Source organism: Schistocerca piceifrons, chromosome 8 (genome assembly GCF_021461385.2).
Source record: "Schistocerca piceifrons isolate TAMUIC-IGC-003096 chromosome 8, iqSchPice1.1, whole genome shotgun sequence".
Lineage (NCBI taxonomy): Eukaryota > Metazoa > Arthropoda > Insecta > Orthoptera > Acrididae > Schistocerca > Schistocerca piceifrons.
This window is the reverse complement of record NC_060145.1, coordinates 408,068,024-408,089,764: the sequence shown is the minus strand read 5'-3', so window position 1 is coordinate 408,089,764 and position 21,741 is coordinate 408,068,024. Positions and strand designations below refer to the sequence as shown.

Genomic DNA, 21,741 nt, shown 5'->3' with positions numbered 1-21,741 from the left:
TTGGCTTGAAGTAAGTTATCATCCGAAGCCCCAATAAAAGAAGTAAATAAACAAAACAAGCGCCGTACTGTTTTGACGCTGTAGACGCCGCAGGCGCGCCGCTACCACCTTGACCGCGCGGCACCACAGTAGTCTCCGAAACTGAGCAGAGATGCCGCCGCCAGCCGGGATTTCCGCCAATGAGGGAGCCGGACTGGTCGGCGACCCAGCAGTAGCTGCTGCGGTGTAGAGGCGCCGACAGCAGCAGTAGCAGCATCAGCGGCAGCAGCAGCAGCAGGAGCAGCCATGTCCTCCGTCCACGACTACAACAGGGCCGAGGTCCCCGGCAGATCGGTAAGTCCACTGCTCCAGCACACACGCAGATGGCTCCTGCTGTTCCACACACCACGGCGTGTATCTCTTTACGATAGTTAACCGGCCATTAATTTGAGTTGTAATGTCCAGTGTAGTGGTTCTCAATCTTTGTACGACCGTTACCCTTCAACGAAAACAGATGGCGGCTAATACCCCAAACAAAGTTCAGCACCTACCTAAACTTTCGATTAATAGCAACAAAAGTTGACACTCATTTTTGAAAATGACTAATGATGCACAATAACTACCGCGAAAGGCAAAGGTCCCGAGCTCGTGTCTCGGGCCGACACACAGTTTTAATGTGCCAGGAAGTTTCGTATCAGCGCACACTCCGCTGCAGAGTGACAATCTCATTCTGGAAACATCCCCCAGGCTGTGGCTCCGCAATATCCTTTCTTTCAGGAGTGCTAGCTCTGCAAGGTTCGCAGGAGAGCTTCTGTAAAGGTTGGAAGGTAGGAGACGAGATACTGGCACGTAAAGCTTTGAGGACGACGTGTGAGTCGTCCTTGGGTATATCAGATGGTTGAGCACTTGTCCACGAAAGGCAAAGGTCCAGAGTTCGAGTCTCGGTCCGGCACACAGTTTTAACCTGCCAGGAAGTTTCATATCAGCGCACACTCCGCTGCAGAGTGAAAATCTCATTCTGGAATGATGCATAATGTTTTGTTAATATTCGAGCAAATAAAACTACGATGTATTTATAGATTTTTTTATGGTAGCTGAAAATTAGAGAGTCAGGCAGTCAGTTCTGCTTACAGGGATTGCCTTTCAAGTTTTAATTACAGATCCATATCAGTGACGGCGATTTGCGGTAGGAATTTGGGACATTTATTGCGTCCGAAGATTTACTGCCAAGTGGTCAGTACGCATTGCGAAAATATCGTTCTTATGAAACGCAACTGTCTCTTTATTCAAATGAAATAATGAGTTCTATTAACAGGAGATCTCAAGCAGACAATCTCAGATTTATTCCGTATTCCTAAATTTTTAGAAGGCTTTTGGCGCCATTCTTCAAAAGCAAATTGTAATCGAATTGCGTGTCTATAGAGCATCGTCTCAGTTATGCAATTGGATTCATGGTTTCCTGTCACAAAGGTCACCATTCGTAGTAACTGACGGGAAGACATTGAGCTAAACGGAAGTGATATTTGGCGTCCTCCAAGGAAATGTTATAGGCCCTCTGCTGTTTCAAAATGAATATACGGGTTTTAAGGCTTTGAAGGACATATTGCATTCACCTTACAATTATAAATAATACACCAAATGAAAGAGGAACACAAACAGTTTTTCTTACAGTTCAAATGGCTCTGAGCACTATGCGACTTAACTTCTGAGGTCATCAGTCGCCTAGAACTAATTAAACCTAACTAACCTAAGGACATCACACACATCCATGTCCAAGGCAGGATTCGAACCTGCGACCATAGCGGTCGCTCGGCTCCAGACTGTAGCGCCCAGAAACGCACGGCCACTCCGGCCGGCTTTCTTACAGTTATTGAGTGTGAACACCGATCACACATCGAGTCGAAAGGCGAGTTGTTCCGAAAGCTTAGTCAATGTGGCAGGAGTAACTGTTGCAATAACACTGTTTCTTAAGTCGGGTAGATCAGCTGGTATTGGAGGCACGTACACATGATCGCGTCAGATCGTGTGTGAACGTCGAGGTCATGCATAAAATGCTGTGTCAACCGGCCCATTGCGCCCAACTCACCGGTCGGATACAACATGGTTTGAACAGTCGCGTACTGAGTTATACCAGTGAGGTGGCCCACCATCTTACTCCCAAATAAAGATGTGTTGTTCAGCTTCTTCCCATTGAGGCACGGACCAGAGCTGTAGCACATCACGGTAAGAAAGTCAGTTACAGCCGATTCACCGAGAAAGAAAGTCCCATAAACTTTCCGCAGGGATATTTCTTGGGGCTAAGCGTGAAAGATTCGCACTCGTTCAACACGTTTTTCGGTCACTCTTTTTCATTCTACACTCTTCCATTGCGCACAGTTATACAAACAAAACTGTTTGAGTTCATCTTTCATTTGGGGTATTATTTACAATTGTACGTTGAACGTAATAAGTGTTCGTTTTGAAACACCCTGTATATAAACGATTTAGGACACAACCTGAGCATTCCTCTTAGATTGTTTGCGGATGATGCTGCCATTTGCCGTCTAGCAAAGTCATCAGAAGAAAAAAACCAATAGCAAAATGATATAAACGGGATATTTGTATAGTGCCAAAAAGGAAATCTACTCTAAATAATGAGAAGTGTCAGGTCATCAACGTGACTATTGAAAGGAAACAGTTAAATTTCGGTTACACGACGATTCGCACCAATCTAAAGGCTGTCAGTTCAACTAAATACCTATGGAAAACAGTTCTAACAACTTAAGGTGGAACGACCACATAGATTGTGGGGAAAAAAACCGACAGCTGTGCTACGGTAGCGGGTCTAGTAAAGAGACTGCCTAGACTACACTTGTCACAATTGCTGCGCGGCATGCGATCCGTATCATATAGGACTGACGCAGGATATAGAAAAAGTTCAAAGGAGGACAGTTCGTTTCGTACCATAACTAATTAAGGGAAAGAGTGTCATGGATATCAAACGCAACTTGGGACGGTAATAATTAAAAGAAAGGCGTTTTCCGTAGTTCTGAGATCGTTTCAGGAAATTTCAATCTCCCACTTTTTCCTCCGAATGCTAAAATATTTTGTAGGCGCCCACCTACATAGGCAGAAATTATCGTCGTCATAAAATAAGACAAAACATAGCTCACATGGAAAAATTTACGCATTAATTTTTCCGGCACCCTGTTCGAGAGTGGAACGGTAGACAAATAGCCTGATGGTTGTTCTATGGACAATCTGCCAAGCAAGTAATTGCATTGAAATATGACCATCATTTTAGAACTTGTCGTTTCTTATTCTTAAACGAACAGTAGCTCAGAAATTGTCAGAGCGGCGTGTTTACAGCGAGCTTTTCAGAAATTCGTTTCATTATGGAGTGTTAGTTAATAGATGCAGCTGAAAATGGGTCGTCCGAAATTAACGTTGCCGAATCAAGCACCACATTTAAAATACAGCTCGATGGAATTATGTTTTTCCCCAAATTTATCGAGAGTGTAATGTCCACACAGAAGGAAATCGCCTAAAGAAAATATAAAGAAACGGATGTGAAAAAATGGAAATTGCATGTGAAAATTTTTTACCATGATCTTTTATGATTTTTGCAAATGCCTGATCAAAAACAATGGCCTAGAATCGTCTAATTCAGCATTTGGCAACCGACCAGCTTTAGAAAAGCCAGTTTACAAATAGTGTTCAGAATTTCATTTTAGTCGAGCTTCCGTTAGCGTCGAATTTCGTGAGTGTCGACCAAAATCGGTTGTTATTCCCGAAAGACACCATAGCTGTGCCCAACGTGATTCAACAGGTTTTGCATGTGACCTCCTGTGAGAAAGAGCTATCCTTAGCTATATTAGAGACTACAGTACATTCAATTTTGCATGTGCATGTAACTAAGAAAAGCTTCTGCTCGACAACAATTTCCTTGCAACGAGTCATCGATGAAATCACGAAAAACAACAAATGGTTCAAATGGCTCTGAGCACTGTGGGACTTAACATCTGAGGTCATCAGTCCCCTAGAACTCAGAACTACGTAAACCTAACTAACCTAAGGACATCACACACATCTATGCCCGAGGCAGGATTCGAACCTGCGACCGTAGCGGTTGCGTGGTTCCAGAATGAAGCGCCTAGAACCGTTCGGCCACACTTGCCGGCCCGAAAAACAACAGAAAACGTCGCATCACTTATTATCATAACAAGGCCAGCTGTCACACAGCAGAGAAAAAGCAGCTGGTTAGCGTCTTATTTCTGCATTCCCCCAATTTGTCGACTAATGACATCTGTTTGCTCCCGTATATCAAACAAAATGCGCGTGGACAACAATTTTAATCACTTCATGAAGCTGTCGAATGTTTTTAAGGCCATGTTTTTGAGGTACCAGCATCAGAGTGGAAAAAACCTGTTATGCGATGGTTGTCCAGAAAGTAATTTCCGATCGGTCGTGAAATGGAAACCACTGGGAAAATCCAGTAAAGCTTTGCACGGATGTGTCGGGCAGTGTCTCTAGTATGCCCGTGGATCGTGTCGCGTCGCTCCTTTCAGTTCTGAGTGAACAGTGAGCACGTAAAGATGAGTAGGGAATTGCGTCTCCCGCCAAGTATGAGGGCTTGGTTAGAGATTTCGCCTGTATCATGCTGCCCACATAACACAACTATCAAGCAGATCCTTCATTCCAATTCTCGGCCGGACACTGCAGGGGCAATGAAGCCGCTCCTGCAGCGTTTCCGATGAGAAGTGTTTGATCACTCACAACACAGTCCGCAATTGGCTCCCCTTGAGTCTCATCTCCGCTCACAGGAACCGCTGGCTATGAAGACAAAATTTTTCCACAGACAACGAGCTGCAGACTAGTGCAGATAACTGGCCGAAAGCACAGGCGGCTGCTTTCTATGACGAGGAAATTGGAAAGTTGATACAACACTATCACAACACTCGAAGTTGGAGCGGCGACTATGTAGAGAAATAGGTGGAAGGTGTGCTTAACTGTTGCAAATAAAACGTTCCTGGTTTTCACTATGGTTTCCATTTCGCGACCAGTCGGAACTTACTTTCTGGACAACCCTCGTATATTACTAAACGGCCAACCCGGGGCTCTGTCCCAGTTGCAGGATGCCTATCTGACGGCTTCTTTGGGCAACGAAAATTTGATTTTCAGTAGGTCATACAGTTATTCTCCGGATTTTAAAAACTGAAAATGCTATCGTAACAGCTCACTGCGATCTCAGAGGCTTAACAATAAGTCAGGTATGGGTACTGCACTTACAGACAGTGTGTCTTGAGGCAGATTAACTCACAGCATGCAAATTACCCAGAGTACATCCAACCAATATTTGAGAATGAGAGATCCTAGCGACACCCAGCAAACTTTACTCATAATTTAAAATTTTTAAGAAGCTTTTATGCTTGACACCACCCCACAAAATGATGACACCGAACATATTTATCTCTTAGGCACATTTTCGTTCTTCATGCAGTAAAAATGCAGCACTAAGCAGGACGTTTCAAATTATAAATTTTTAGTGCTAACTCTATTCACAAAACATTTTGCAAACAGTATCCACATATGTCACTGTACGACACATAGTTTTGGAGATATGACGTTTTATACAGGGGATTTTGAATCTATAAACAATCGGGGTGGGAGTTAACTGGTGTTTCCAGAATTTGTTTAAAACTATGTAAGACTGTGCAGTTTTTTAAAGACAAACATTTTGAGAAATTATACAAGGGTTTGTATCAGAAACATTTTTCTTTCATTGTTGTTGTAGAAAGTTAAGAAATGGTCCTGATATTTCTAGCGGTCTTCTATACAGAGTGTTTCAAAATCCTTTCATCAAACCTTTAGGGGTGCAGAACACGTTACAGAAAAGAGCTTTTTTGGAGACAAAATGTTCGCTGGTACTTCCCGGCGACGCCAGGCATCCTTTGGGATTAGTTATGCCCCTGAGAGGCAGCAGGGTAGGCACTCTGTGGCGTATGCCTGTAGTGTGATTTGCCTATAATTTAGTAATTTTTTTCACATGAAAGGCGGTAGGCCGAGCCAATTAAAGTTCTTGGTTCGCTTCTAAAACATCTTCCTAGTCTTTGAGGCATTCACTCTCAAGGTTTTCCTGTTGAAAATCACTGTCAGTTCACAGGGATGGGAAGTATGGAGCACACCTAATTAGTAGACCCTGATAGTTCTGAAAAAGCTGCTCATCCCTTAACGGGCATATGATTAGTGAAACTGAACACTTCAAATTTCTAGGTGTTCAGATAGATAGTAAGCTGTCGTGGAAAGCTCACGTTCAGGATCTTATTCGAAAACTTAATACTGACATTTTTACTATTCGAAAGGTATCAGAAGTGAGTGATTGTTCGACACGAAAATTAGTCTACTTTGCTTATTTTCATTCGCTTATGTCGTATGGTATTATATTTTGGGGTAACTCTTCCCATTCTAAAAGGATATTTTTGGCTCAGAAACGGGCGATTCGGGCAATAAGTGGTGTAAGATCACGTACCTCTTGTCGACCTCTGTTCACGAGTCTGACACGTTCCATGACCTTGGAGATCTGTTCCTCAATTTGGCCCTTCTGAATTTGACGTGTAAATAAAAATAAAATAAAATAACAAATACGTGACGCCTAGTGTCCGTGGGAAGCGACTGTGAACATTTCGTCTCTAACATAAGCTGTTCCCCATGATGTGGTCTACCGCCACTAGACGTTAGACGCAAAGACTTTGAATCACTCTGTGTGTTCTGTTCGGTTTCAGCCTATGCACGTCATTGGCTTTGCTCCAGATTCAATCGCTTGTGGCATTTCTTTTCGTTGCTACCATAGCCAAATGTCCGCTTAATCATCCGTAAGTTTTGACACAGTATTCTTAAGGCTTTTTACAACAGCACTGTATAATATGTTCTGTTTCAGCAAAACATGTTTTCACTTTATTGTGATTTTGAAGTCCAAGAAATTTTTCTATGGCTCTCATTTTACTATGTGAAAATATTATTTTATTCAATGAAAATAGTCTTCGATCCAATCAGGAAAATTGTCGCTAATTAATGTATTTCTTGCGACGTCGTGACATATTTTATCTCTCAATGAACGTTTTCAGTTGCTTCCGTAGAACAAATCTTTCAGTTCTGGGAACAATGAAACAGCCTACACTTCAGCACTGTGTTAGCAAAGCTCTAATTTGAGAAGAAGACTGCCAATCTTATTTTCCACCGTCATAATATTCATCCTGGTTCTTTAGACATCTGTTTGTTTCTCCGAATATCCACAAGGTATCTATTATTTTGGCTCTTAAGTGCACAACTGATTGCTGAAACAATGAGTGTCAGAGGCAGTATCTCGGTGAACTGCTGGACACGACTCAGTTGCGGTTGCGGTTATGTTGCGGTTGTGATAGTTTGTGATAACGCGCGAGTAGCAAATAACTTAGCCCATACAGTCGTTTCGTAAACTGTAGCTTCCGTTGCACTGTGTCATGTGGTAAAGCTCGTATCCGAAAATTTTTTCACTTAGTGACGTGGCCTTGGAACTCCTGAGAGCTTGTACGATACAGTTTGACGCCAGGTGCCGCATGGATAACATTGATAATTGAGAAAAATTCCTGAAGGCGACGCTAGTCAAAACTTTTACGTATACAAGTCTACAGGTCTATTACAACTAATTATTTCGATTGGGAAATATTCTTGCCTCTGCATATGTAGTTAATCGGCGACAATCCAGAAGACAGCCTGGAAAGAAAAAAAAAATGTGCACCGAATTGCCAAAAATGTCAGTAATGCTAGACCCTTTTAAAACATGTGACACGACCCGTTCGAAATGTGAGCTTCCTTTTGCGTCGTTTCCTCCTTATTACATGAATTAATTTTTGGGGTTTTACCTCACTTAATCGATTTACTATTGTCGGACAATGACAGCGGCAGCAGAAAGACTGCGTCTCCGTAACTTCAGATTAATGTTTCTTATCTGATAGGTTTTCGCCCACTACTGTTACCTATTAGTAGAGAATAACTTATAAATGCCGCTGTCAGCAAGCGTGGATGTGATCAGAATGACTCAGCGTGAAGGTAATGTCTGGAACGGACGCGCATCTTACTTTTTCTAACAGCAATTAAAAAGAAAAGGTACATTGAATTATGTGGTGAACGACAGGGCTGCATCTACATTGTCTGACACATTGAAATACGCGAAATTAATAAGATATGGTGAAGATAAAGTACTAATGACTCACCAATTCATACATCGTAGACACATCACGCGGGCGTACTTATTGAGATGATTACATACTTATGTGATCGTATCGTAAGCGGATACTTCATATACAACTAACGTCGTTTGTTTATTATCACAAACGACTAATATTGTAATGAACAAACAAGTTTCACTGACAATAAACATTAGATCACTTTTTCTTTGAAGTTATATCGATATTAGCATCAGTACGGTTCTACGAACACAAAATATACAAAGACCTATAACCCCTTCCTTCCGCCTCCCTCCCCCATGACTCTTTAAAGAAATGAATTCCCACGTATAAAACAGTTTCAAACGTCTTCTTACTTTATGAATGAGTTAGTATCATATGTTAATGTCAAATATATGTCATAAAGCAAGTAAAATCCTTATGGAGGAAGATATAAAACGCTAATGACATTGGTTTTATTATTCCTGGATTATTCACTCATAGACTAATGAAAAAGTCAAAACAAAAATCGGTAAACCAAAGAAGTCATAATCCCTTTATATGTTGGTTTTGTGACAGGTGTCAGTGAAAAAAAGTTTCGAAAATGGTTTGAAATTACGTGTAAATTTTGTTGGAAGTCGCTAAGCGATCCCATTCTAAAATACTGGATAAAACAGTGTGGGTAATTTGCACGCTGTAAATTACACTGCTTCAAGATCGATGCACAGTTTCTAGCTTTAATGATTGTCTTATTTTGGTAAACTTTTAACATAAGATTATACGTCTTAATCATTAGATTGTGATAACGTTTCAAATATATCAATAATTGTAAAGCCGACCATTTTAGAGGTTTTGTAATGTAGATAAACAATCTCTCTCTCTCTCTCCCTCTCTCTCTCTCTCTGTAACTGTATATACGTCTGTATATGTACAGATACTGGGTATAAAATATTAATACCGAAAACTGACACCATTGGAAGTATACAGTGATAGAAGAAAAAACACGTTCCAGTAAATTTGGATCCGCAAAAGAGTCGACTGCGAGATAATCGCGAATCTGTGATTATAAGCAGCCACTGACTTCAAGTATGAAATAACGTTCTAGTTAGTAAAACTTGGTTTAAAATACAGACTTTTAGATTAAGACCCTATCTAATTGGGCTCAAATTTCCCGCAAGCTCTTCCATAACGGCATCTTACGCACCAATACGTTTCGAGGAGAATAGGTCAAGGAAAGCCTGTAAATTGATCTGCGAGAGCACCTGACTACCCTCGTCTGGACTTTTCCGTTCGGGGTACTTTCGGAAGTGAAGTGCACAGTACTCCCACTCACATGATTGAAGAACAGAAACAACAAATTGTATAGTCTTGCCAGACTTCACGAGTTGACCTGGCGGGAGGGTGTTTTTGAAAGAATTCGTATGGCACTGTAGAGACGAGCGTAGTATTGCATCCAAATCCAAATACGATACGCGGAACACCTACTTTAACTGAAAGGAGTGTAACGTAAATAACGTAAATTGTAACAGTTAATTTGCTAAAGTGGTTGAAATGGCTCAAATGGCTTTGAGCACTATGGGACTTAACATCGGAGGTCGTCAGTCCCCTAGAACTTAGAACTACTTAAACCTAACTAACTTAAGGACATCACACACATCCATGCCCGAGGCAGGATTCGAACCTGTGACCGTAGCGGTTGCGCGGTTCCAGACTGAAGCGCCTAGAACTTCTCGTCCACTTCGGCCGGCGCTAAAGTGGTATTTCTTGTTATGGTAAGCTGTTGAAATTTGAACATTAGACTGGAACTTAATCTAAAAGCTTACGTTCAAAAGACATCTGTAATGACACTAGCAGGTCGAAACTACACATTCGCACTTATCCCACAAACGGCTCTATGAACACCCATGTTTGCTGCAACGTTTTAGCTTCTGTCGTCCTTTACTTTCATCCTTGTTTTTCGTTGTTGATTATGATACACCCTTCGATTCAGCTTCTGGAACTGTGTGGTAAGCGTCGATGTCTGCCATGTGGAGGACCCTGGTTAGATTACCGGTATTGCCCAGGAGTTTTGCTTGGTGGGAGGTCTAGTGCGGGATGTACTGAACCTCGTGATGCCATCTGAGGAGCTACTCGACCGTGTAGTGGCGGCTCCACGGTTGGGAAAGTCTGCAAAACGATCGAGAGAGAGGTGTGCTGACAACATGCAACTCCATAACGCATCCGCATGGCACCGCAAGGCAGAGGATGACACGGCGGCCGGTAGACAGCCCTTAGGCCTGGCGAGGAGTTAGCTTTGTACACTCCAAAGTACACGGTGGCGGATACGTCATACCGATCTTACTAGGAGACCACGCAGCAATCGGATTTTTGTACTTATTTATATTTATGAAACGTGAAGTTCAGAACCCAGGTGTCAATTACCAACAGTAGCTCAATGCAACTTCCAAAAATTCTGTAGAAAATCGACTTTGAAGTTTTCTGAACGTTTTTACTACCTTACATCTACATCTACGTCATACTCCGCAAGCCACCTAATGGTGTATGGCGGAGGGTACTTTCGGTACCACTATCTGATCGCTTCAACCCACTCGCGAATAGTGCGTGGGAAGAATTACTGTCGGTAAGCCTCTGTATTGCCTCTAATTTCTCGAATTTTCTCCTCGTGGTCAATACGCGAGATGTATGTGGGGGAACGTAATATGTTGTCTGACTCCTCCTGAAAAGTGATGTCCCGAAATTTTTGTAGTAAATCTCTCCGTGATACACAACGTCTCTCTTGTAACGTCTGCCGGCGGAGTCTGTTTAGAATCTCCGTAACGCTCTCTCGCCAGCTAAAATATCCCGTGACGAAACGCGTCGCTCTTCGTTGGATCTTCTCTATCTCCTCTATCAGTCCTATCCGGTAGGGATCCCAGATTGATGAACAATACTCAAGAACTGGAGAAACAAGCGCCTTATAAGCCACTTCTTTCATGGATGAGTTACATTTCCTCAAGATTCTTCCGATGAATCTAAGTCTTGTGTCTGTTTTTCCACTATCTGTTTTATATGGTCATTCCAGTTAAGGTCGCTCTGCATAACTCCACCTAGATATTTTACGGCAGACGCTGTCTCCAGATGTTTTTCATCAGTAGTGTAGCTGAACAGTAGTGGATTTCTTTCCTTATGTATGCTCAATATGCAACATTTATTTACGTTCAGGATCAACTGCCAGAGTCTGCACCATTCATCAATTCTCTGCAGGTCGTTCTGCAAAGCCTTACTATTTTCGGGCGTTGCTACTTTGGTATAAACTGCACCATCCACGAATAGCCTTAAAGGGCACCCGACACCTTCTGCTAGATCATTTACATATATTGTGAACACCAACGGTCCTATCACACTTCCCTGTGGTACTCCGGATATTACCTTTACATCTGTCGCTTTAGTTCCGTTAAGAGCGACGTCCTGAGTTCTATCTGCAAGAAAGTCTTGAATCCAATCGCAGGTCTTCTCCGATACTCCGTAAGCTCGTATTTTTTTCATTAAACGGCAATGCAGGACGGTGTCAAATGCCTCACTGAAATCAAGGAACACGACATCAGCCTGAGCGCCGTTGTCCACTGCGGAGTGGATCTCATGGAGGAACAGAGCGAGCTGAGTTTCGCAGGGTCTCTGTTTGCGGAATCCATGTTGGTTTTTATAGAGGAGCTTTTCATTTTCCAAGAACGTCATAATTCTTGAGCATAAAACGTGTTCCATAACTCTAAAACAGATGGACGTAAACAATATAGGTCTATAATTGTGTGGATCTGTCTTACGGTCTTTCTTAAAAACAGGAGTGACCTACGCTTTTCTCAAGTCGTTAGGTACCTTTAGTTGCTCAAGCGAACTGCGATAAATTACTGCTAGAAGGGAGCAAGTTCTTTCCATAATCTTTATAGACTCTTATAGGTATCTCATCTGGTCCTGAAGCCTTTCGACTACTAAGCGATTGTAACTGCTTTTCAGTTCTCCCAATATCTGCCATTTCGACGTTCGCACGACGATTGAAAGGAGGGACAGTGTTACGATCTTCCGCGATGAAACAACTTCGGAAGACCGAATTCAGTATTTGGGCCTTTTCTCTGTTATCTTCCGTTTCGGTGCCGGTGTGGTCGCTGAGAGAATGAATAGATGATTTTGACCCACTTACTGATTTTACATACGACCGAAATCTCTTAGGGTTTTTACTCAGGTCGGTTGAAAGCGTCTTACATTCGAATTCATTGAACGCTTCTCTCATTGCTCTCCTTAAGCTCATTCTTGCTTCGTTCAAAATTTGTTTGTCAGCTAGGTTTTTAGTACTCTTGAATCTGAGATGAAGTACTTTTTGTTACGTAGCTCTTTTCTAACACGGCTATTAAACTGTCCCTTAAATCCTTACTCGGAACATACTTGTCTAGGGCATATTGAACGATGCATTTGATTTTTTTTTCCATTTGTTCTCCACATCTTCGTCCTTATCACCGAATATTTGATGCTTACTGCTGAGATTTCTGAAATTTGTATCCCGTCACCCTTGCTGAACAAATATATCTTCCAACTTTTCTTAACATTCCTTGTAGGACCCGTCGTCATAGATGCTGTCACAACCTAATGATTACTGTTACCTTCCTCTACGTTAATTGATTCGATAAGTTCAGGTCTGGTTGTTGCCAGGAGGTGTAAGATTTTACCCTCACGAGTTGGTTCTCTATCTGCTCAAGGTCATTTTCGGACAAGGCATCCAGAACATCCACACTATTCCCTGTCTCTGTTACCAGTTTCGATGGTCGATTTGTTTCGACAGGCAGCGCCACTCTCTGGTGGTGGAATGCTAGTCCGCCATGCAGGCGTCTTTGCTTCGATCCCCAGTCGGTGCGAATTTTTAAACAAATATGCTTGTTCTACAAACATTACCGTGAAACGTAAAAATAGATAAGAACGAAAAGAGCTAATTTGTATTTTTTAATTTTAACAAATTTTATTGACAATCTTTTGTAAAAGACCACTAATTAAGAATTTTCAATTTCCATCGGTAATTGGGTTTTTGTGTTCAATATGTAATTAGAAATAAGAAGAGGTACATTTTCATAAAAATTCCAATTACATATGTGTTAACTTGATGAATTTCAGAGACGCCAGTATTCGAGCTGAACAAGAAATGGAAAAAATGATGATCACAACGGGACTCGAACCAGCGACTGAGCGATTAGCAGTCTGGAGCGCTACTGATCTTTTCCCGTCTTTATGGATTTTACACTTCACAGAAATGCTGGTAGAGCTTCCTACTTTCTTTAAAAATTTGCTCTGGCCAGGAATCGAGTCCAGAACTCAGGCGAGCATTCCATCACAGAGCCGCGCTGTTTGTCCAAAAAAAAATTATCCTTACTTGAAGAACAGGCGAATACGCTCGAAGTGTAGTATCTGTTCTTATCAGCTTAATATCTGATACGTCTTGCATCTCAAGGGCAGAATTCTAAACTCATTTTTGGCTCATGACGGATTGCTAAGGACTTGCTCCATCTCTGTCGCGGGTTGGCCCGTCATTGGCGAGAATTTTTGAGAACTGAACCGAATGCTTTAATTTATTGTTATTTAAGTTCTGAACTTCACTTACAATAAATATAAAAAAATTACAAAAAATCAGATGGCCCTGTGGTCTGCTTGTTAGTCATGCTATCCTATTCCAATTCCTTACAGTGCGATGAGAAAATCTATATGCCTCGGAATGCACCCGAATCCCTTTTGTTATCAAGGTCCCTGTGTCAGATAACTGAGGCAGAAGAATAGGTAACTCGATTTCCCCGAATACTAGTGTTATAAGTTCATAGAACATTGTTTGGTGTCCTTCCGACGGATGAGAACAGAGTAACACCTCTCCGTGATTCGTAAATGTTACAAAACACTAAGTTCGTAGAACAGTTCTGCTCGTAAACTTAATGAGCAGTGAACTAACTTGCAAGACAGGGACGTGAGCCAGATCCGAATCTGTCTAACGACCGTGGGCCATTACAGCGGCTAGGATGAGTAATGTAGTTTGTAGGCGGTTTTTCACGCTCATTTACGCAAATGCTGGGCTGGTCTCCAACCTGCGCCTCAGAAAACAAGGTAACGTGCAAAACTAAGTTTACGAGATTCACAGACAGGAGGTTCAAACGACTTCTCTCCTTTGGTTAACTAATGACCGTGGCGACAGGAAGGGCGTACGGCCACGGAGCAAACAATAAAATAAATATACCAAATCACGAAGACAGTGGATCTTATATGACAGGATAAACACCAACAGACAGAGATAGAAAATGAATGTGCAGAAGTACGTCCCGGAGAACATTTTTGACTTAGCTACAATATTCAGTTGATCTTCAAAGGTTGCGAGCATTACTAAACCATCTGCAACCAACCTCGGGTCATTTTAGTTTCGTATTCTTTGTGCACATTATTGCTGCCTACAGGTGTTGGACAAAAATATGGAAACACTGCGAGAAATGCACACTTGAACATAAATACAGGTGCTAACCAAGCCGGAGGGTTGCGCTGTTGTATTTGACCTCGAATGACACCTGTACAACGTCCTAAACACATTACTAATGTCCGTCGTGGTCAAAACATTGTTCTTTGTAGGTGTGAATGCGTTATGTCGGAGCTCTGTGCATTCGAATGTGGGCAAACGGCTTGTGCTTGTAAAATGGGTGCTCCCGTAACCAAGGTAGCTGATGCGGTATTCTGTTTACCCTCGGTACTTTGCAAGGTCGCATTACTACCAAGTATTACGTCACCATTTTGGCTGATCAAGTCCACCTCACGGTACAATGCTTGTTCAGCGGTAGTGATGCTGCGTTCCAAGACGACAAGGACTATTTTTGCGAGCACGACCATGAACTGACTCATCTCCCCTGGCCACGACAATCATCACATCTCAATATTATTCAGTCGTTGTGGTCTACTTTGGAGAGAAGGGTTTTCCATACTACCTACCTCCATCATTGTTACTTGAAATTACCACTGTTCTCAGGAAGAGTGGTATTAGAGTGCCCTGGAAACCGTGCAGAGCTTGTTTTTATCCATTCTGATACGACTGTTTTGAATGACAACGGTTTTTCCCACGCCGTATTAGGCATGGTAATGTGTTGTGTTCTTGGTGTTTTCATGTTTTTCCCTACCCCCTGTAAAACATGTCTACAGTCTGCTCTACGTCAGATTATGCACTGGTGATAGTTGAAGAGGCAGTTATTATAGACACAAGCAGCACTATCTGAAATGAGCTCATGTGTCATTCGCTTGCCCGTTTTGTGGTCGCTCCCGTTCTTGCTGCTCTCAAGGGCAAGTGATGTTATTTTTGTATCACCTATAATTCGAAGAAGATGTACTGATGTGCTGCTCCATTGATGGAGTTTTTCCAACTATTTAGCTGGTCACTAGACTAGTCCACGTGTTGTAAGTTGCTCTCGAGAGGTAGTCTTTTGTGTCATCAGTCATCTGACCAGTTTTACAAGTCTCGCTATGAATTCCTCTACTGCACTCAACGTGGTCAATTATTTGTTGTATGTATTCCAGTCTTCGTCTTCCCCTACAATTTTTACCATCTACGCCTCCCTCCAGAACCACTGAAGTTATTCCTTGATGTCTTAACACATGACCTACCACTCTGTCTTTTTTTCTTGTCCATGTTTCCTCGCCGATTCTGCAGAGAACCTGTTCATTCATTATCTTATCAGTCCATCTAATTTTCAACATCCTTCTATAGCGCCACATTTGAAACGCTTCGATTCTCTTTTGTTCCGGATTTCCCACAGTCCATGTTTCACCACCAAACAATGCTGTGCTCCAAAAGTACATTTTCAGAAATGCCTTCATCGCGTTAATACTAATGTTTGGTACCAGTATATTCATCTTAGCATAAAATGATCTCTTTGGCTCTGCTAATCTTCAACTTATATTCGTCCTACCTACGTGTGTCAAAACTTTACTTCCAAGATAGCAGAATTCGTCTACTCCGTTGTCCCCAATTATGGTGTTACATTTATCGCTAGTCTCACTTCTGCTATTCCTCATTAAATTCGTGTTTCTTTGCTTTAATTTCAATCCATATTCTGTTCTCATTAGACTATTCATTCAATTCAAAAGATCCTCTAATTCTTGCTCTCTTTCACTGAGGAATCTTATTACTGGGATCCTTTTAGCTGGAATTTCAACCTCACTCCTAATCTTTTCTATTATTTACGTCAGTTCTTCTTGAATGTACTGATTGAACAGGAGGGGCGAAAGACTACACCTATTTAATACACTTCTTGGGCAGCCACTCTTATTTTTCCCTCTTGGCACTTCTGTAATGCTTTCTCTATAGTTTTCATCTACTTTTCTGAGAATATCGAACAATTTGGACTATACTGCAGTGTCTATGGCTTTTTACCGGTCGACAAAGTCTATGAATAAATCTTGATTTTTGATACGTCTTGATTCCATCATTAATCGTAATGTCAGAAACGCCTCTCTGGTGCCATTAGCTTTCTCATAGTGAAATTAATATATCTTCAATTTTATTTTCATTATTCTGTGTATTAATACTCTCGGGAACTTGGGTGCATGACCCGTTGCGCTGATTGTGCGATAGATCTCGCAGTTATATGCCCTTCTTATCTTCAGGATTGTGTGGATGACATTCTTGCGAAAGTTCGGTGATACGTCTCTAGACTTATAGATTCTGCAGACGAATATGAATGCTTGTATGGTTACCACTTCATCCCAAATGGTTTTAGAAATTCCGAAGAAATGCTATCTACGTCTCTAGACTTATGCATTGTGCAGACAAACTTGAATAGTCGTTTGATTGTCACTTCTAGCCAACGATTTTAGAATTTCCGAAGAAATGTTATCTATGCCTTCTGCCATATTTGGTCGCAAGTTTTCCAAAGCTCTGTTAAACTCTAATACTGGATCCTCTGTTTTCCACGTGGAGTCTGGTTTTTCTTCTGTCTATCTGACAGTTCTTCCCCGTTGTTGAGGCCTGCAGTGTGTTTTTTCCGCCTATCCGCTTTCTCCTTTGTGGTTAATAGTGGATTTTATCTTTCACTCTTAATGTTGATACAATTACTTTTAATTTTATGTAGGGTTTTTCGTATATTCCATAGCCACGTATGAAACTTTTTTAACATGAAATTACGCTATCAGTCCAATAAACAAGTATTTGTGCGATTTTGCTCTATCAAGCAAAATTATGCACGTTGCATTGACCTCGAGGTCAGTAGGTCCAAAACGGACTACAGGACTGCTTTCAGTACACATAAAGATTGTACGTGTCTTAGTAGACGGATTCGAAGTGACTGTGCCTTCGTTGAGTACAGCGTTTAAAAGATAAATTTCTCTTGTATCGCGTTTAACGTTTTCTACTTGCTTAAATGACTTTTCCTGTCACAGATTCTTATAGTCCAACAAAATCTCCTTATGTTTCTTAGCACGCCTGCTTGCATGCGTTTGCGACGTTTAGTAAAGCATTCACTTTCCTTTCGTCGTATGTCTCGTAGTCCGTCTCCTTACATAGAATGAACCATAACTTCACCGACAAAATTTCAGACGTTGTATTATGGACCAAGTCACGACAAGAAAAAGAGGTCCGATAAACATGGCCTATAAAATGCTCACCTTAAGAGCTATGAGCTTACGTTCATTTTCGATACTGTGTAACATCTTGAAAGTATCTTATGAAAAATATTTAATGATGGGAAATTGCGGGAGTATCAGCTAAAATGAAAATTATTTTATTTTGCAAGATGAAAGGGTAAGCTCTGCGCTACATGCTATCACTTATTTGTCATGAAAGACAACACCCTATCCATTCGATTCCATTCGATCTTTTTATTTGTTAACAATGCTCTTAGTACTCATTTCATTCAAAATGTGTTCAAATTGCATGTCATTTATGATAAGGGGGAGGATGACTAAATGAAAAGAAAAATGACATCCAAAGTTATTTAATTTTCTCAAAATTGCAGATATAACGTTTAAACTCCTTTTAATGAAATTACTCATTCTTTTTAAGCCTATCACAGACATTAAGCATTAATGAAGTATAAAACTGCTATCACTTTCACTTTTAAATTATTAATCAAAATAGCCTTTAAACTAACAGAAGTGGATGCTAACATCTTGGACATAGGACTGATAAATCGTATCCTTTACGAAAAACTTGAAATCATTGAACAACGAAAATTAATAAACTACCATAATCGCTAAATGCAAGCAAAGCAATACGACAAATACCTTCTGAGTCATTTCTGCTTCAAAATTAAATTCCAAAATCCTTTTCTCCAATTATATTCAATTATTAGCTATTCTCCATTTCCAGTTTCTCATCTTCAAAAGGGAGCCACTTGCTTTGATAAGGAACTACTTAGTTAAGCCAACCAATCGCCGTCACATCTCGCCCAAGACTCGACTATGACTGACTCTCCCCGCTACTGCTGTTCTGCCCACTACTTTACTCAACAATGCTTTTCCTAATGCTCAAGGACTATGTATCCTTCCATGTGTCCAAGTTTTACAAATGTATCTAAGGAAGTTAAAGTATCTGACACTGATGTGTTGCGAAAACGATTAATAAACTCGTGCTATGGAAGATTATGTCTCAATAAATCGATACACTACAAATACAGTCGACAAACTATTTTTATAAATAAAAATTGTCATGATATAAGTGGCAGACAAGGTATTCCTCTAAATTGTTGTATAATACAACTCAAATTGGGCTATAAAATGTTCCTGAATCATGCAAAGTATGTGGCTTTCTCCTTACACGAGCCTTTCAACGTCTCTCCTACTGAAGAAATGTTCATTTTAGATCCAGCGTTTACTGGATCTTTTTTCCTTCTTGTTTTGTTTCATACTATCTCCACCGCAAAGTAAGCCACACATTTTTCTAGCCAACCCTAAGCGACGCTTGATGTGATGCGGGTAGCGACGCCACTAGACATAGGATGACTACAAACTAATGAGTTGGAGTTACGAACCACGCTGTACCCTGTCGTAGCCCAGTGGAAGGGTTCGGATTTGGCGGGTACCTGGAGAAGATGACCTGTCATCATGCGTACTGTCAACAGTGAAGTACGAAGGAGGTGGTATTACGGTATGGGGGTGTTGTTCGTCGTTGGAGTATGGTCCCCCTATTGCACTTAAGAAAACAGTAAATGCAGAAGGATATGAGCAATTTTACATACATTAGAGGAACAGTTCGGATATGATGACTGTATCATCATGACGCTGTAACCTGTAGTAAAGCAGCAATGAATTTCGAGAATAACATTCCTGAAATGACTGGCCATGAATCCCTACCTGAAGCCAGTAGTTCATTTGTGGGATGAGTTAGACCGTCTACTGAGCTCGTTTCGTCTCTTAAGGAAGAATAGGTTGCCATTTCTCCACAGCCATGCAGACACCCCATTGAAGGTATCCCCCAACACAGTTCACCTTAAAGAAAGGAAAATACGAAGGTTGTCCAGAAAGTAAGTTCCGACCGGTCGCTAAATGGAAACCACAGTGAAAATCAGAAACATTTTATTTGCAAGAATTAGCTACACTTCAGATACTTTTCTACATAGCCGCCACTCCGACATTTGTCGGAGCGTTATACCAAATTTCCAACACCATCGTCGTAGAAGGAAGCCGCCTGTGCTTTCCGATAATTCTCTACGCTGGTCTACAGCCCGTAGCCTGCGTCCAAGTGTTGTCCTCGTAATCAGCTTTTCATGTGAACAGAGACGATACTCAGGAAGAGCCAATTAGGGCACTTCCCATCGAAAAGGCTGCAGGAGCGTCTTCACTGCCCCTGCGGAGTGCGGTTGAGAACTACCACGAAGAAGGGAGTGCGTGGCAGTTGTGTTAGGTAGGCTGCATTCATTAATGCGAAGCCTCTCAGCGGGCCCTCCTACTTGGCGGGAGACATTGTAGTTCTAGGTACCTTTACTCGCTCGCACTGCGCTCACAACTGAAATGAGCGTTTTGATACGATCGACGGTCATACTAGAGACACTACCCAATACATCTGTTAAAGCTTCATCGGGCTTTCACTCTTGTGTCCATTTCGCCACTGATCGGAACTTACTTTCTGGACAACCCTTGTATACCCCATACTATCATCCGCTAACAATGTCTGTATACTTTCGAACAGATAGTGTATCTTTTCCTCGTTTTCCTGATCTGTTCGTGACTGGAGCGTGGCAGGAATGACTGTCGGCAAATAACTCCTAATTTCTCTAATATTCTCGTCAATATCATTTCACGAGTCGTATATGGGGGGAAAGTAATTTGCTACGTGACTCTTCTTGGAACGTAGTCTCTCGAGATTTATTCGGAACGTTTCCATGAAGACCGATATAAATATTTTTATGGTCCGTGGTGAAGATTGATTGATCGAAACTGATGAAGGCTTATTCCCTCATCAGTTCTTGGTGTTCCTGAAATATTCTTATAATCGTTACCAATACAAGATGTAACTTTTGCATCTACGTGCAACATGATGTTCCAACATATCTGACGACAGCAATTTCCGAAACGCGTAATACTGGAATAACATTGTCAGCTTGCACCGAGTCAGTGACTTTTTCCTTAGCGACCTATTCAGCATTTTGCAGACTGTACATATGTTGTTTTTCTAATATTACATTCTCCTTAAGCCAAAATAAAGAGTGGTAATAAAATACCTATTTAATCTTATAACTGGAACATGAAATACAATATAAAAGATGCTGCAAAGAAATTAAATGTAAGTACATCTGCAATTAAAATTTTATACAACGCGTAATACTGTTCTGTTATGAAATCTTTGGCTCATTGCACAATTTTCCCTGTTGTAAAAGGGGAGTCCACAGTGAAGAGTAGATGACATTGTATTGCGAACCCGTTTTGATTTAGCAACAGCTCTTTTTTTTATGCGCTTGTCTATGGCAGTTATTCAGGGGATGAGAAAGGCTGCAGAGAGAGCAGATCGTCCTACCATTCAGCAATACTCTCTGCCCTACTGCTCTGAAAAGATAGGGATCGTTCCAAAGGATATCTTCATACCATGTTGGGAAGAGTGATGGCATAAGTAATGATAGACTATTAGAGCGATCCTTAAATTTTTTTAAGGAGAGCACTTAATGACTGTCAGATCATGAAGTTATGGCATAGTCGAATATCTACAATGATGTGCAAAACTTAAGGACGAAAGCAACTTTCGCGTGTTGTCACTGTAAAGTGACCTAGCTAGATGCAACTTGGGCCATATATAGATGAAACTGCTGTATTATAGTACAGTTCAGTACAATAAAGAAGATAACTGAAAGAAATACGCAATGAGATCAACATAAACGAGACTTCTATTCACAGAAAATAATCACAGTCAAGTCTACGCGATTTATGACGTTACACTGGTATTACAGAAGGCGGAACGTGTTTCAGAATAGGGCGGGTGATCACCAAGGACAATGCCCGCTCTGCAACTTGTTCCCATGCTGGCTACACTTCGAGAGTGTGACGACTGAAATCTTCGTCCGACGATCCATACTTAGGAATTTCGCGATTTCCCTGAATGCCGCGATGATCT

The 21,741-nt window shown here is 41.3% G+C and overlaps 1 protein-coding gene and 1 pseudogene across 1 annotated transcript in view; both read left to right on the top strand.

The window, feature by feature from the left end:
- The first annotated feature begins 230 nt into the window (after positions 1-230).
- The window catches only part of LOC124712389 (L-dopachrome tautomerase yellow-f2-like), a 128,182-nt gene continuing 106,671 nt past the window's right edge, over positions 231-21,741 (top strand). Inside the window, exon 1 of the mRNA XM_047242684.1 lies at positions 231-333. Coding sequence (XP_047098640.1) covers positions 286-333 — 48 coding nt within the window. The 5' untranslated portion in view covers positions 231-285. The remainder of the gene's footprint in view (positions 334-21,741) is intronic.
- LOC124712783 lies at positions 13,559-13,714 on the top strand (annotated as a pseudogene).